Consider the following 15,050-nt stretch of genomic DNA (forward strand, 5'->3'; position numbering starts at 1 on the left):
AGCCACTGTGCCTGGCCAAGAATTATTATAAAATGCTCATTTCATAAATTAAACTGAATTAACAAAGTGAAGTAATTTTTTAGACTCATCAGTGGAATCAATTACATAACAGATTTCCTTAGATTGCCAAGATTTTTTTTACAACTACTGATTATACATTGTTTTTAAACGAATTTTCCAGTCTATGTATTTCATTGAGCATACACTAGATACCAAATATCATGTGGAAGCCCATGAATAAAAAAAGAAACTGATGAAGCCCCTTCCCTCAAGGAGCTGGGTGTAGCCATAAGGCGAATCAGTGAAGAGCCTGTTGAGATAGAGGGTGATGAGCAAAGTGGTCGAGCCATGAACTGGCTGCCAAAGAGCTGTTGCTGCAGGAGGCACAGGGAAAGGCTTTTCCAGGGAGCTGATCCTGAGCTGAGACTTGAAGATGACAGGATTTAGCCAAGAAAAAAGGGAAAGGAGTGGAGAGGGTGACAGTGATTCGAGACAGTGAAAGCCACAACAGGCTTCTGAAAAACACAGGTGCTTCATTTAAGCTAAAATATATTGTTTTAAAAAGAAGGACATGGGAGATGACACGACAGAGAGAGGCAGGCGTAAGACATGAAAAGGTTGGAGCTTATTTGTATTAGTCTGTTCTCAGAAAAAAATGTGATCATGCGTTTTGCTTATAGCAATTTCTTTTTTATGTCCTTATCTATCACACTTAAAACTCTTCCCACACATCATTTGACGCTCACAAGAATTACTGCTAATAAAGACATACCCAAGACTGGGTAATTTATAAAGTAAAGAGGTTTAATGGAATCACAGTTCCACATGGCTAGTGAGGCCTCACAATCATGGAAGACAATGAAGGAGGAGCAAAGTCACATCTTACATGGCAGCAGGCAAGAGAGCGCATGTGCAGGGGAACTCCCCTTTATGAAACCATTAGATCTCATGAGACTCATTCACTATCAGGAGAACTGCATGGGAAAGACCAACTCCCATGATTCAATTACCCCCCACCAGGGAATTATGGGAGCTACAATTCAAGATGAGATCTGGGTGGGCACAGCCAAACCATGTCATTATTCTTAAGGTGGTAGGAGACCATGTACAGACTGGAGGCATTCATTCATTTAGCAAATACTTGAATACCAACCATGTGCCAGTCATTATTTTGGTGCCCAGGGACACAAAAGTGAAGGACACAAAGTCCTCTTTCTCATAGTGTTTGTTTTACAGGAAGACATGGACAAAATCTTGTATATATAGACAGACAGAGATGGTTGGTCAGTGGTTGAGAATTCTAAAAGCAGCAGCAGACCAAGGAATAAAAAGTGAGCCAAGGAGGAGGCTGTAATATTATTATAATAAAATGCAAAAAGTACAAAAATGCAAAAAAAAAAAAAAATGCAGTTGGGCAAACCAACTGCATCTAACACCAAACCCATTTTATAATAAAGTGTAGAGTATATCATGTAATGTATTGAATACTAAAAATGAAAAACAGAATGGTTGCATGGGGACTCAAAGTTCGGTTCCTACTGTACATATATTGCTTTCACACTCTTATAAAGTTGAAAAATCTTTAAGTCAAACCATCATAAGTCATGGACTGTCTGCACTTAGTGTAAGCCAAGTACTGCAATAACTGTAACGGAAGCTTTGCATGTGGATTAATTTAGTCCTCATTGCCGTAATACAGATTAGAATACTTAGGTTCTAAGAGGTTCAATATGTTACCCACTGACCATAAAGCTCTATGAAGCGATGATGCTTCACTTCTGCCCCCCAAGCCACTTTGATATGTGGCAGTGGGAACACAGAGGCAGAATTTACTGAGCCTGGGGAGAAAGGTAGTTAGAGAAGGCTTATACAGATTCTTTTTGCAAGATAAGGCGGGCACTGGTCAAAATTAAGAGTTTTGTGTGTAGTAATTATGAAAATGGCATTGGAATTACACATACGGCATTAAATAACTCATACTAGAGCTACCTCCAGGTCTTATTAATTCCTAACTGACCACTTAGGTGTCCCTCAACACTAGCCGCAATGAAAGTAACCATCTCTACTCTGTTATTACAGTATTGTTTGATTACAGAAACCTCCTTCTAAATAAGTTAACTTCTGTTTTGTTTTTTAACTTTTAAGTTCCTATCATCCAGGTATTAAGACTAGTACTCATCAGTTATTTTTCCTGATTCTCTTCTTCCTCCCACCCTGATAGGCCCCAGTGTGTGTGTCATTAACCCTCTATGTACCTTCTTTTCTTTATCCACTCCATCATTGATGGGCCTTTAGGTTGATTCCACATCTTTGCTATTGTGAATAGTGCTGCAGTGAACATATACATGCATGTATCTTTATAACAGAATGATTTATATTTCTTTGGGTATATACCCAGTAGTGGGATTGCTGGGTCAAATGGTATTCCTATCTTTATGTCTTTGAGGAATTACCATACTGTCTTCCACAATGGTTTAACTAATTTACACTCCCATCAACAGTGTATAAGCGTTCCTTTTTCTCCATAACCTCAACAGCATCTGTTATTTTTTGACTTTTTAATAACAGCCATTCTAACTGGTGGGAGATGGTATCTCATTGTGGTTTGATTTGCATTTCTCTAATCATCAGCGTTGTAGCTTCTCTTCTTTATCTAAGAGGACACATTGATTGTTCCTGTTGTTGTTTATAGATATTAGAGATATAAAGCATAGAAAGGTGTTCTTCATTTTTCAGTTTAATTCAGTGGGTATAAGAAACTGTGGGATGTGGGGAGATGAGGAAGGCTTGCCCCCTCTTCAAGATGCTGAGCTGCATTCTTTCATTAGCTAGGACAACTGGAAAGAATCAAATTGACTTTCAGTTTCAGAAACGAACATTGGGGAAGTTTCTGACATTTCTTTATTAGAGTAAATTCTGAGCATGATATACTCTGTCAAAGGAAAATTCCTAGCATGGATACATCCCTTTTTAAAAGCATCATTTTTACTTTGAAGTCAAAAGTATTATCAGAATTTGTCATCGATTCTTAAGGTTGTATCTACTAATACGGTGTTGCACCAGGATTCTGAAAGTCCACTTTAAAATATTTTAAAACTCTTTCCCTTTAATTAAAGGAGTGTAAAGTATGTATGTAAGGCTACCACAAATATCTTTATATATGTGTATATATTAAAACATGTTAATATATTGACATAATATAAATAATATCCATATATGTAATATATTTTAAGGCTATCCAGGTTTTATACAATCAGCACATATTAGGGCTGGGCGCAGTGGCTCACGCCTGTAATGCCAGCACTTTGGGAGGCTGAGGCGGGAGATCACTTGAGGTCAGGAGTTTGAGACCAGCCTGGCCAACATGGTGAAACCCCATCTCTACTAAAAGTACAAAACATTAGCTGGGCCTGGTGGCACATGCCGGTAATTCCAGCTATGTGGGAGGCTGAGGCGAGAGAATCGCTTGAACTGAGGAGGTGGAGGAGATTGTGGTGAGCCGAGACTGCACCACTGCACTGCAGCCTGGGAGACAGAGAGAGACTCTGTCTCAAAAAAAAACCAAAAAACAAAAAACAAAAAAACCCACATATTAAACTTTTACTACTCAAACCTTTAAAAGCAAGGAGTTACACGGGATGCTGTGACTGAACACTTAACAGATGAAACAAAGATGAAAATCTTTGTGATCAGATTTCTTAATGCTTATAGTAAATATTAATTTAGGTTGTAACTTGACTGGGATTCAGTGGCCCAATGTTATTTTAAAGCTAGTATCTCATGTAGTTTGGGCCCTGATTTTTTAAAGATATCTAGGTAAAAAAAAAGGACTCAAGTCATAACATATTGTGAGGCAGATGGATTAGTGACCAGAGAGTTACCTTTTCTTCAATAAGGTACTAGTTAAAATTATCTCCAGGAAGCTTCTGGCAAGAATCAAACTGCCTAAGAGGAATTAAAAGGTAACTAACTGTAAATCCACATTTGCTAGCATAAAAGTCTCATGGAATTCAACCTCCACGACTGCAGTGGGAAGTGAAAGCTATGTACTATGCTTTATAGACCTATGCTGCCTAGTAATAGTAGCTTCTGCCTATTTATTAAATTTTAAAAATTTACACGCCTGTTCAAGTGCTCAGTAGTCCATTAGCTGCTGCCACGCTGGACCACATACAGAGAATATTTCCCTCATTGCAGAAAATTCGGTCAGACAGTCCGGTTTTTGAGTCTTTGGAGATCACGGAACAGATGAACTGAATGCAATTTTCTCGGAGTTCAACTAGATATTCTAATGTTTTGTGATAAGTTTCTATAAATTTTCTACTTTAGATTTCTTTAGTGCTGCCTCTGAAAACTGCCCTTTTAAAACATGACTACTTTGGTTGGAAAATATGAGGTGTGTTTTTGGATAAGTTTGTTTCTGGTGCCATTCACGTCTTTCCTGTTTTATTTTGTATTTCATCTTGTTAATAAACATCTAGACGGCATACGGGTGACATGTAAACATAGATCAGCCCGTGCACTGAAAGGAAAACCTGTCATGGTTGCTAATGCAAAGTGGTCTGCAATGAACACACGGAAGATATCTCAAGGTTCTTATTTTACAGCAGTTTTATGAAATGATTTCATAGACTGCAAGCACAAAGAATGTCAGCAGAGAGCTAAAAATTTCCACAATCCAAGTATTATACTAAAAGTAAATTCTGTAGCCGGTTGACAGAAAAATTCCTTAAATCCTAATGATGTGTGGAGAAACAGCCCTTTCCAAAAGGATGAATTACTGTTGTAAATTTTTATCAATTGTATTGCCTGTAAGCATTAACATAATGGCTGACCTACTCACCTTTCTGTTGAAGAAATAGTATACCATTTTACTTTATCTTAAAAATACTGCACTTTAACTGAATTGTTTCACCCTTTACAGCGGAAGTTCAGAGTGAAATCGAAAGGATTTTTGAACTTGCAAGAACATTGCAGTTGGTGGTCCTTGATGCGGATACAATTAATCATCCAGCTCAACTCAGTAAAACCTCCTTGGCCCCTATTATAGTATATGTAAAGATTTCTTCTCCTAAGGTAAGTAGGACTGCTACTGTTTGCTCTATAATCAAACTTTCCTAAAATGTATTTTATGTGCTGCTTTCTATAATTAGGCTATTGTAATAGCCTTTATGATGTATAGAGAATTTGAAGAGACATGATAGTCAAGAATTTTTAAATTGATATAGTTTCATGGCTTAGAACAGCTGTTCTCAAAGTGTGGTCCATGGATCCCTGGAGAGTGTTGAGACACTTTTAGAGGGTCCATTTAGTCAAAACTACTTCCATGATAATACTAAGACATTATTTGCCATTTTCACTGTTTTGATATTTGCATGGCTGATGCAAAAGCAATGGTGGGTAAAAGTGCTGGCGTCTAAACATAAATCAAGACTGTGGTATCAAAGTACCAGCAGTTACTGTATTCACCGCCACCATGCTTTCGCAGTTTGAGGGGAAAAAAGCCAATTTCACTTAATATCCTGATAAAGTAGTAAAGTTTATTACTTTTATTAAATCTTGACTTTTAATATTCAGCGTACTAAAACAAAGTACACACAAAGCTCCTGCTGCATACCAAAAAGTAAGGACAAGCACTGGTTTGATTGAGTTGTGAACTAAACTAGCCATGTTTTTCATAGAATACCATTTTTATCTCAAACAACAACTGACAGGCTATGCTTATTCCGACTTGGTGTAGCAGATATTTTCTTGGACAAAATAAGCCTGTCACTTAAAGGAGAACAGCATGTGTTGCCAATGATAAAACTCAAGCTTTCAGACAACAATCAGAATTTTAGAAAACTTGTATGCATCTCTGAGAACTTGCAAGCTTCCCAATAAAGATTTCTCTGAGGAGATCAATGGTAATATTAATGAATATGATGTTTTAATACTGTATAATGAAATATGTCAACATTTGGAAGATCTGAAGTCAGTGAACCATTATTGTTTGTATGATCAATGAATAACATTAATTTCAAGACAGACCAGTGGAATGTCATGGAGTAAGAAAATTGCACTGCAGGTTCTGATGCCACATAACAAATAGTCTTTAAATAACAAATAGTCTTTAAGGAACTACCATTTGTTGAATTTTAGTGTAGTATCAAAGAAGACTATACTAAATTGTTTCTCCTTTTCTCAATTACAAATCTGTAGGAGGTTGGATTTTCTTCACGTATTTCAACCAAAACATGACACTGCAGCAGGTTGACTGTAGAAGCAAACAGGAGACTGCAATTGTCTTCTATGAAGCCAGCCAGCCATTAGAGAGATGTGTAAAAATGTAGCTATTTTTATTAAAAAAATTCGGCCGGGCGCAGTGGCTCATACCTGTAATCCCAGCACTCTGGTAGGCTGAGGTGGGAGGATCATGAGGCCAGGAGATTGAGACCATCCTGGCTAACACAGTGAAACCCTGTCTGTACTAAAAATACAAAAAAATTAGCCGGGTGTGGTGGCGGGCGCCTGTAGTCCTAGCTACTTGGGAGGCTGAGGCAGGAGAATGGTGTGAACCTGGGAGGTGGAGCTTGCAGTGGGCCGAGATCGCACCACTGCGCTCCAGCCTGGGCAACAGAGCAAGACTCCATCTCAAAAATATGTATATATATATATATGTATATATATGTATATATATATATGTGTATATATATGTGTATATATATATGTGTATATATGTATATATATATGTGTATATATAATGTATATATGTGTATATATGTATATGTATATATATGTGTATATGTGTATATATATACACGTATATATGTGTATATATACGTATATATATATACGTGTATATATGTATATATACGTGTGTATATATATGTATATATATTTTAACATGTATCAGATTTATTGTGAATTTTTAAATAAATGTTTTAATAGTTTTCCATTTTGGCTTCTTTAAAGAGGTTGTGAGATAAAATGAGAGCTGCTAGCGTAGAAAAAAGAATGTGAGTGCTTAAAGCTTGCAACTGTGATTTATATTAACATGTTAATTTTGCAAAGCTTAAAGCTTGCAACTGTGATTTATGTTAACATGTTAATTTTGCAGATAATCTTATAGCTCCATCTATTATAAACCCCTTGTGCTGTATATAAAAAGGCCCCAAAGAAAGGAGTCAATAATGTACCTTGTACTTTACCTGGATGTAGTTATTACTCTGTTAAAAACTCATTATCTTTTACAGGTTTTACAAAGGTTAATAAAATCTCGAGGGAAATCTCAAGCTAAACACCTCAACGTCCAGATGGTAGCAGCTGATAAACTGGCTCAGTGTCCTCCAGTAAGTTATCTATATATATAGCATAATCTAGTTACAGAGATCAGACCTGTTTTTTTTTTTTTTTTTGAGACAAGGTCTTGCTCTGTTGCCCATGTTGGGAGTGCAGTGGTATGGTCTTAGCTCACTGCAGCCCTGAACTCCTGGGCTCAAGTGATCCTATTGCTTCAGCCTTCCAAGCAGCTGAGACTATAGGTGCATGCCACCATGATCAGCTAACTTTTCTTTCCCCCCCCCCCCCATAGAGATGGGGTCTTGCTATGTTGTCCAGGCTGGTCTAGAACTCCTGGCCTGAAGTGATCCTCCTGCCTTGGCCTTCCAAAGTGCTAGGATTACAAGCATGAGCCGCCATACCTGGCCAAAACTGGCATTGTATTTTGAAAAAGACAGTCAAACACCTGTCAGGGAAGAACCTGTCAGGGAAGAGAATCCTCATCACTTAAAGTGGTATTCATTCCAAAGTAAACTGTCCTCCCTCCTTCCATGATCATGTGCTTTGAGCACAAGTAATCCAAACGATGATCATAGCTTACCAAAAGCTTCAGTACATCCTGCAGTAACTTCACTTTGTTAATATCTAACACAAGATCCTGGTTCTGAAAACTTGGCTTGTATGATGAGTCTATTTGGAGTTGGTATATTATTCATTTCTTGGAGTTGGTATATTATTCATTTTGGTATATTATTCATTTCTGATCGTAGGGAGCAAGTTGTCTGCTCTTAATAACTGTCTGAGATATTTATTTTCACATGGTCTCAAATCAATTTCTAAGTAATAAGTTACCTAGATACTCACTTGTCGTCTATGCTTTACATGCAATGCCTTGAGGTATTAGAGCTTTCCTAGGTTTAGTTTTGGAGGCAGGGTCTTGCTTTGTTGCCCAGGCAGGAGTGCAGTGGTGGTGTCTCAGCTCACTATTGCAACCTCTGCCTCCCGGGCTCAAGTAATCCTCCCACCTCGGCCCTCCAAGTAGCTAGGACTACAGGCAAATGCCACCATGCCCTTCTAATTTTTGTATTCTTAGTAGAGACGGGGCTTTGCCATGTTGCCCAGGCTGGTCTCAAACTCCCGACCTCAAGTGATCCATTCACCTTGGCCTCCCAAAGTGCTGGGATTACAGGCATGAGCCACTGCACCAGGCTTTTTTTTTCTTTTTAAGCGTAGCCATTTCAGGGTCTATAAATATTTGATTGCTTAATGTATGTTAAAATTTATAATAAACACTAAAAAATCTTTTGAAAAGTGGCATTATTTTCTTCTCTACTGAACTACTGTGAAGTTTGGACAATGTCAAAATTTCACATCCTAATCTTACCGTATTAATTTCTAAATTCAGTCTACAATTCAGATTTCATAATCTTGGGCCGGGCATGGTGGCTCATATCTGTAATCCCAGCACTTTGGGAGGCCAAGGCGGGTGAATCACTTGAGGCCAGGAGTTCAACACCAGCCTGGCCAACATGGCAAAACCCCATCTCTACTAAAAATACAAAAATCAGCAGGGCTTGGTGGTAGGCACCTGTAACCCCAGCTACTTGAGAAGCTGAGGCAGGAAAATCACTTGAACCTGGGAGGCCAAGGTTGCAATGAACCAAGATCAGGCCACTGCACTCCAGCCTGGGTAACAGAGTAAGACTCTGTCTCAAGAAAAAGAAAAAACATATCACAATCTTGATGTCAAGAACAGGCTTCTTCCTATTCTGTTCAAATATATATACATCTCTTTTCTAACATAGAAGCTATGCCTTTTTTCATTGCTGATAGACAACTTTTCTGGGTTGCCATGTCCTTAACAACTGTTACCTTTCTGGCCATTATTAGTTAAGCATTCAGTGCCCTCAACAATGATTTGAGGTAGTCAGACACGTCCTAACTAAATAAAAAGGGAGATAGTAGCAGCACTTACAGAAGCAGGAGCAAGTACAAAGGGGTGCAGCTCATGGGCCCCTTCCTCCTCTTATGGAGGTGGGAAGGGGGTGAAAACTGGGCTGGCATCAATGTGGTCTGGAATGTCTGCCACTGCAGGAGCTGTTCGATGTGATCTTGGATGAGAACCAGCTTGAGGATGCCTGTGAGCACCTTGCCGACTATCTGGAGGCCTACTGGAAGGCCACCCATCCTCCCAGCAGCAGCCTCCCCAACCCTCTCCTTAGCCGCACATTAGCCACTTCAAGTCTGCCTCTTAGCCCCACCCTAGCCTCTAATTCACAGGTAAGGGGAGTTTTTATATATATCTATATATACAATCTTCATAGAAAAAAGGTTGCCTATGGTGACACCTCTAGGATCCAAGCCCAGTAGCCTGCTTGGGGCTTGTTCTAGTATATTAACTCAAAGCAAGTCCAGCATGAGCTGTGTATGTACCTGTAAGAAAAGCACTATCAACAGAATATATTGGGAACATATACAGACTACAGAAACTTTCTAAATAGTAGCACAGACTGTGGAAGTGGATCACCTAGATTCAAATCCTGACTGCACCTCTTACCACTTGTGGGGTGGATAACCTGGGGCAAATTTCTTAACTGTTCTTACCTCAGGAATAATAATGGCAACCTGTCCAAGAGGCTGCTGGAATTAATAATCTCAAGAGATGATCTTATAGGGCTGTTGTATTAATGAGTTATTACATACAAAGGGTCTATAGAACAGTGCCTGTCCCATATTGTATCACTGCATCATGTAAGCATTTGCTATTTTTAATATTCTCACATACAGTCAAGCAGAGGTAGTTAAGTTTACACCGCTGTATAGAAAAATCTCAGGGACCTGCATCTGTATTTGAGCCACAGGAGAATAAACAAAAGAATATTTTCCCTGCTGCTTTTTTTTTTTTTTTTTTTTTTAGGAAAAAGTTACCATGGGCACTGTTCTAGGCACTTACAAAAGTCCAATTTAATATAGTATAAAGCCTTATAAATGCCACTGGATATTACCAAAGGGATGAAGCTAGGTTAGACTTCATTTCAGCTTTTCGGATGCTTAAAAAGGACTCTGCTTGAATGCACTTGCTCTGGGACATGTTCTTTACACACTGACCTTGGTTAACGCCTGGTGTGCTCCTTTCGCTGCCAGGGTTCTCAAGGTGATCAGAGGACTGATCGCTCCGCTCCTATCCGTTCTGCTTCCCAAGCTGAAGAAGAACCTAGTGTGGAACCAGTCAAGAAATCCCAGCACCGCTCTTCCTCCTCAGCCCCACACCACAACCATCGCAGTGGGACAAGTCGCGGCCTCTCCAGGCAGGAGACATTTGACTCGGAAACCCAGGAGAGTCGAGACTCTGCCTACGTAGAGCCAAAGGAAGATTATTCCCATGACCACGTGGACCACTATGCCTCACACCGTGACCACAACCACAGAGACGAGACCCACGGGAGCAGTGACCACAGACACAGGGAGTCCCGGCACCGTTCCCGGGACGTGGATCGAGAGCAGGACCACAACGAGTGCAACAAGCAGCGCAGCCGTCATAAATCCAAGGATCGCTACTGTGAAAAGGATGGAGAAGTGATATCAAAAAAACGGAATGAGGCTGGGGAGTGGAACAGGGATGTTTACATCCGCCAATGACTTTTGCCCTTTTGTGTGTGTTTTTTTTTTTTTGAAGTCTTGTATAACAGCATCCCCAAAACAAAGTCTTTGGGGTCTACACTGCAATCATATGTGATCTGTCTTGTAATATTTTGTATTGCTGTTGCTTGAATAGCAATAGCATGGATAGAGTATTAAGATACTTTTTCTTTTGTAAGTGCTACATAAATTGGCCTGGTATGGCTGCAGTCCTCCGGTTGCATACTGGACTCTTCAAAAACTGTTTTGGGTAGCTGCCACTTGAACAAAATCTGTTGCCACCCGGGTGATGTTAGTGTTTTAAGAAATGTAGTTGATGTATCCAACAAGCCAGAATCAGCACAGATAAGTGGAATTTCTTGTTTCTCCAGATTTTTAATACGCAGGCACCTGATTTGCATATTCATTCATGGACCACTGTTTCTTGCTTGTACCTCTGGCTGACTAAATTTGGGGACAGATTCAGTCTTGCCTTACACAAAGGGGATCATAAAGTTAGAATCTATTTTCTATGTACTAGTACTGTGTACTGTATAGACAGTTTGTAAATGTTATTTCTGCAAACACCTTCTTATTATATATAATATATATATATCAGTTTGATCACACTATTTTAGAGTCTTAATGCCAAGTCAGCAGATATGCTTTATGAATTACAGGGACTAGAAATGCCCACATTCAGGAAATTTGTAATAACATTGTCTAGACACCTATCCTCATTCTAGTAGAAAGTGTGTACATACTGTAAATATGTGTGATTGCTTGACTTGAAAAGGTTTGAATTCTGAATGTTATACCATCCTTGTAAGTTTGTAATTTCCACCATAAATTATGGTAAATATAAAACTCCAGAGGTTGTTCTACTCCATACAGTTCACACTGATTGTGACACATTCTTAGTAGCTAGTGTCTGTTCTAGTCACTGCACTGGAGTCTACGAGCCGGAACTCGCTATATGCACGTGTGTGTGTCCGTATGTAAGAAAGAGTGTGCATCGAGTGACTGAATGGTTGAGATGAATTGGAATGCTGAAGACTAATGAAGAAACTAGAGACTGATATCGAGCATTCTGCCCACCTGGCTCTGTATTTAATTGTGCTATATGTTGCTTTAATAACCCATTGAGCAGTCAGTCAGGGAATGTGAGTAAGCTTGCTGCCAAAGGTAACTAGGAAAGCATTCATCTGCTGCCTCCTTGTTTTTGCTCCTAGAGAGTGAAAATACAGGCAATTTTACTGTGAGTGTTTCACTGGAAATGTACAATCTTTCTGTGTTAGAGTATTTGTTTTAGTAAGAAATGTTTACACAGCTTGTGGAATTATTTCGTGGGAAAATAAATTTTTATAACTTCTCCCACTTCATTTTCTAACCTTGCCTATTGTTCCTGTTGTTTACCTCCCAGTTACCTACCATTCCTCCCCACCACCGACTCCAGCAGGTTCACTGTCTGTCAGAACCCAGAAGTGCTTCTTATAACCAAAGTTTCTGTTCTTCAGAAGAAATCAGGGCAAAATGGGGTGACTTGAAGTGAATAAAATGTTAAGAATATTATCCTACATAAGACATGTACACAGAAGGGGAACCTTGAAGACATTATCTCCATGCCTCAATTACACTGCTGTAAGAAGATTACAATGTCATCATGTTTAAGGCTAAGACCTTTTCCGTGTCTCAAGTGTATATTTTGTCCAGTTATAACTGGATGGTAAGACAGTATTAAGAGTGCAAGTACCTGGCACTTGAAGTTTGTCCCAGGAAAATGCCTGTGTATAATTACCTAACTTCAGATCTGCACATTAACTTATTTAACAAAATAAATCAGCCGGGCGCAGTGGCTCATGCCTGTAATCCCAGCAATTTGGGAGGCTGAGGAGGGTGGATCACCTGAGGTCAGGAGTTCAAGACCAGCCTGGCCAACGTGGCGAAACCCCGTCTCTACTAAAAAGATAAAAAATTAGCCAGGTGTGGTGGTGCACACCTGCAATCCCAGCTACTTGGGAGGCTGAGGCAGGAGAATTGCTTGAACCCAGGAGGTGGAGGCTGCAGTAAGCCAAGATCACACCACTGTACTCCAGCCTGGGCGACAGAGTGAGACTCCATCTCTAAAAAAGAAAAAAAAAAAAAAAAAAAAAAAAACTATCCAGCAAAATTATAAAATCTACTTTGTTTTGCTTCCTTGATTAGTCCAAGTTCTTACCAAATATTCTTAGCCTTTTATAAGTAAAACTGTTTTACATTTAACTCCTTATTTCCCTTACCCCCAAGAAAATGCAATATTAAAAATGATTAAGCTGGGGTGGTAGAGTATACCTGTAGACCCAGCTACTTGGGAGGCTGAGATAGGAGGATCCCTTGAGCCCAGGAGGTGGAGACTGCAGTGAGCCGTGACTGTACCAATGCACTCCAGCCTGGTGACAACCTGGTGTCTAAAAAAAAGAAAATAAAAATTAGTTACATATATAATGTTTTATCAGCTTATATATGAAAAAATTTCCCTCAGTTTGTTAATTAGCCCTACACTGTTTACATGAATTTATTTACTGAGTATAAAATCAGTAGTCATAATAAACTTGACAATTCTTACATTGGTAGGAAACCATATTCTAATTAAAATTGATTTTATAAAATATTTCTGATAAAACTTTTGTCATGGTAAGAGATTCACAATTATTAGTTCAATCCTTTATTATTTCATCCCAATTAATGATTTTAGAATATTTAAATTCTTGAAACATAGCTCGTATTTATCTTACTTGCTGCTATCATTAATCCCTTTCAAAAAGTAGTGGTGAGAGTTTCCATCTTTTTTATTTTGTATCTAGATTCTTAGCTTGCACTTTACTGTAGAACATATTAGTGCAAATCACAATATTCCTCACAGAACTAGCTTGAAGGATTTGACGTAAGAGCCGCTATATGTGAAAAACTGTATAGTGGACATATGTGTAAACTGTGTAGTAAATCTGTAAATGAGGAAATACTCTCAAGGGCAATGGGATATTTACTGACCCGTGGAATGTAAAGTTACAGTCTTTTCACACAACAAAGGCTTAACCTTAACCTACTCAGTTGTAGAGCCATTTTTGTAGTCAACCTAGAAAATGCTGGAAATGTATTTAATAGTTTTTTTTTTTTGGTCATATCCATTTCAGTCTTTCCTATGCTCTTTCTCTACTGCTCATTTAAGTTACTGTTACAAAAAGGTGCTGCTAAATGTAGGATGTCTTAGTCATGTTGTACTTTGGGACAATGCCACATTTTTAACATGGTCTGCTATGCATTCCTGTTAAACATTCACTGTCAGCTACACTGAACTGTCTAACAAACCTGGTTTAAAGTAATTCATATAAAACAAATAAAGAGCTGGCTTCTGCACTGTTTATTAGTAGTAGTATTAATTGCCATGTTAGAAATGATTCATGTAGTTGAGACTATATTAAATATTCAACACTTCACAGCTGCAGGGCATCTTTCTTGGGGCAATGCTAAATACTTTATGTTTCTTTAGTAATCTTCCTATTATGTCTGATTAAAAAAAAAGATACCTCCATGTAGATAAAATATTTTATTCAACGTGAGCTCTAGTAGAATAATCTGGGTCAGTTATGAGTTCTGGATCAAGTGTTTAATTTCTGCTGTGCTGTACTTTTAACTATTTGTACTTTGCTTCATTATTTAAAACATGACACAGGGTTTTAAAGTAAATGTACTCACTGTTGAACTTAAGTACTTCTTCTGTTTCATAGAAATGTTAATATTAAATGTTAAAATATATATTAATTTTCCCTCACATTTCCCTGATTTTTTCACCTTATTGCATTTTTTTCTTATACTGCTATGTCCCATAAGTTTATGTGATTTTCCAATTTGCTTAAGTTTTTGAAAGGAAGAAACCCACTGAAAATTAGCTCTGTTCAAGGAAAAATTCTGAATAGTATTCTTTGTCCTGTTTCCGATATGTAAATACTTTTCTTCTATTTACTGGCATTGGTTGTATTTTGATATTTGTTGGTATTAATCAAACATTTACACCAGTAAAAGTTTGTTGCCAGGCTGATTCTCTGCCATTTTCATCCCAGCTTAGCAAATAAGGATGTGCAGCAAGCATTACAGAAAATGATTTTTGTAGAGTTTCTTAAAAGACATTTAAA

At 38.4% G+C, this 15,050-nt stretch overlaps 2 protein-coding genes across 41 annotated transcripts in view; one reads left to right on the forward strand and one right to left on the reverse strand.

Moving 5' to 3' along the window:
* CACNB2 (calcium voltage-gated channel auxiliary subunit beta 2) overlaps positions 1-14,956 on the forward strand; it is a 402,064-nt gene extending 387,108 nt beyond the window's left edge. For all 12 annotated transcript variants that reach the window (XM_055354115.2, XM_055354117.2, XM_055354126.2 and 9 more), the window contains 4 exons: positions 4,925-5,076; positions 7,236-7,331; positions 9,355-9,540; positions 10,405-14,956. In XM_055354115.2, the coding sequence (XP_055210090.1) occupies positions 4,925-5,076; positions 7,236-7,331; positions 9,355-9,540; positions 10,405-10,899 (929 nt within the window). In that variant the 3' untranslated portion in view covers positions 10,900-14,956. The remainder of the gene's footprint in view (positions 1-4,924; positions 5,077-7,235; positions 7,332-9,354; positions 9,541-10,404) is intronic.
* The window catches only part of NSUN6 (NOP2/Sun RNA methyltransferase 6), a 141,256-nt gene that overhangs the window by 16,497 nt on the left and 109,709 nt on the right, over positions 1-15,050 (reverse strand). For 9 of the 29 annotated variants that reach the window (XM_063709939.1, XM_063709940.1, XM_063709937.1 and 6 more), the window contains 2 exons: positions 13,210-13,325; positions 10,369-10,474 (listed from right to left, as the gene is read on the reverse strand). The gene's annotated coding sequence lies outside the window, so the exon portion shown is untranslated. Of the gene's footprint in view, positions 1-10,368; positions 13,326-15,050 lie in introns of all 29 variants that reach the window. The other 20 variants (XM_055354137.2, XM_063709941.1, XM_063709938.1 and 17 more) reach the window with 3 other exon arrangements.

This window comes from Gorilla gorilla, chromosome 8 (assembly GCF_029281585.2).
Source record: "Gorilla gorilla gorilla isolate KB3781 chromosome 8, NHGRI_mGorGor1-v2.1_pri, whole genome shotgun sequence".
Classification (NCBI taxonomy): Eukaryota; Metazoa; Chordata; class Mammalia; order Primates; family Hominidae; genus Gorilla; species Gorilla gorilla.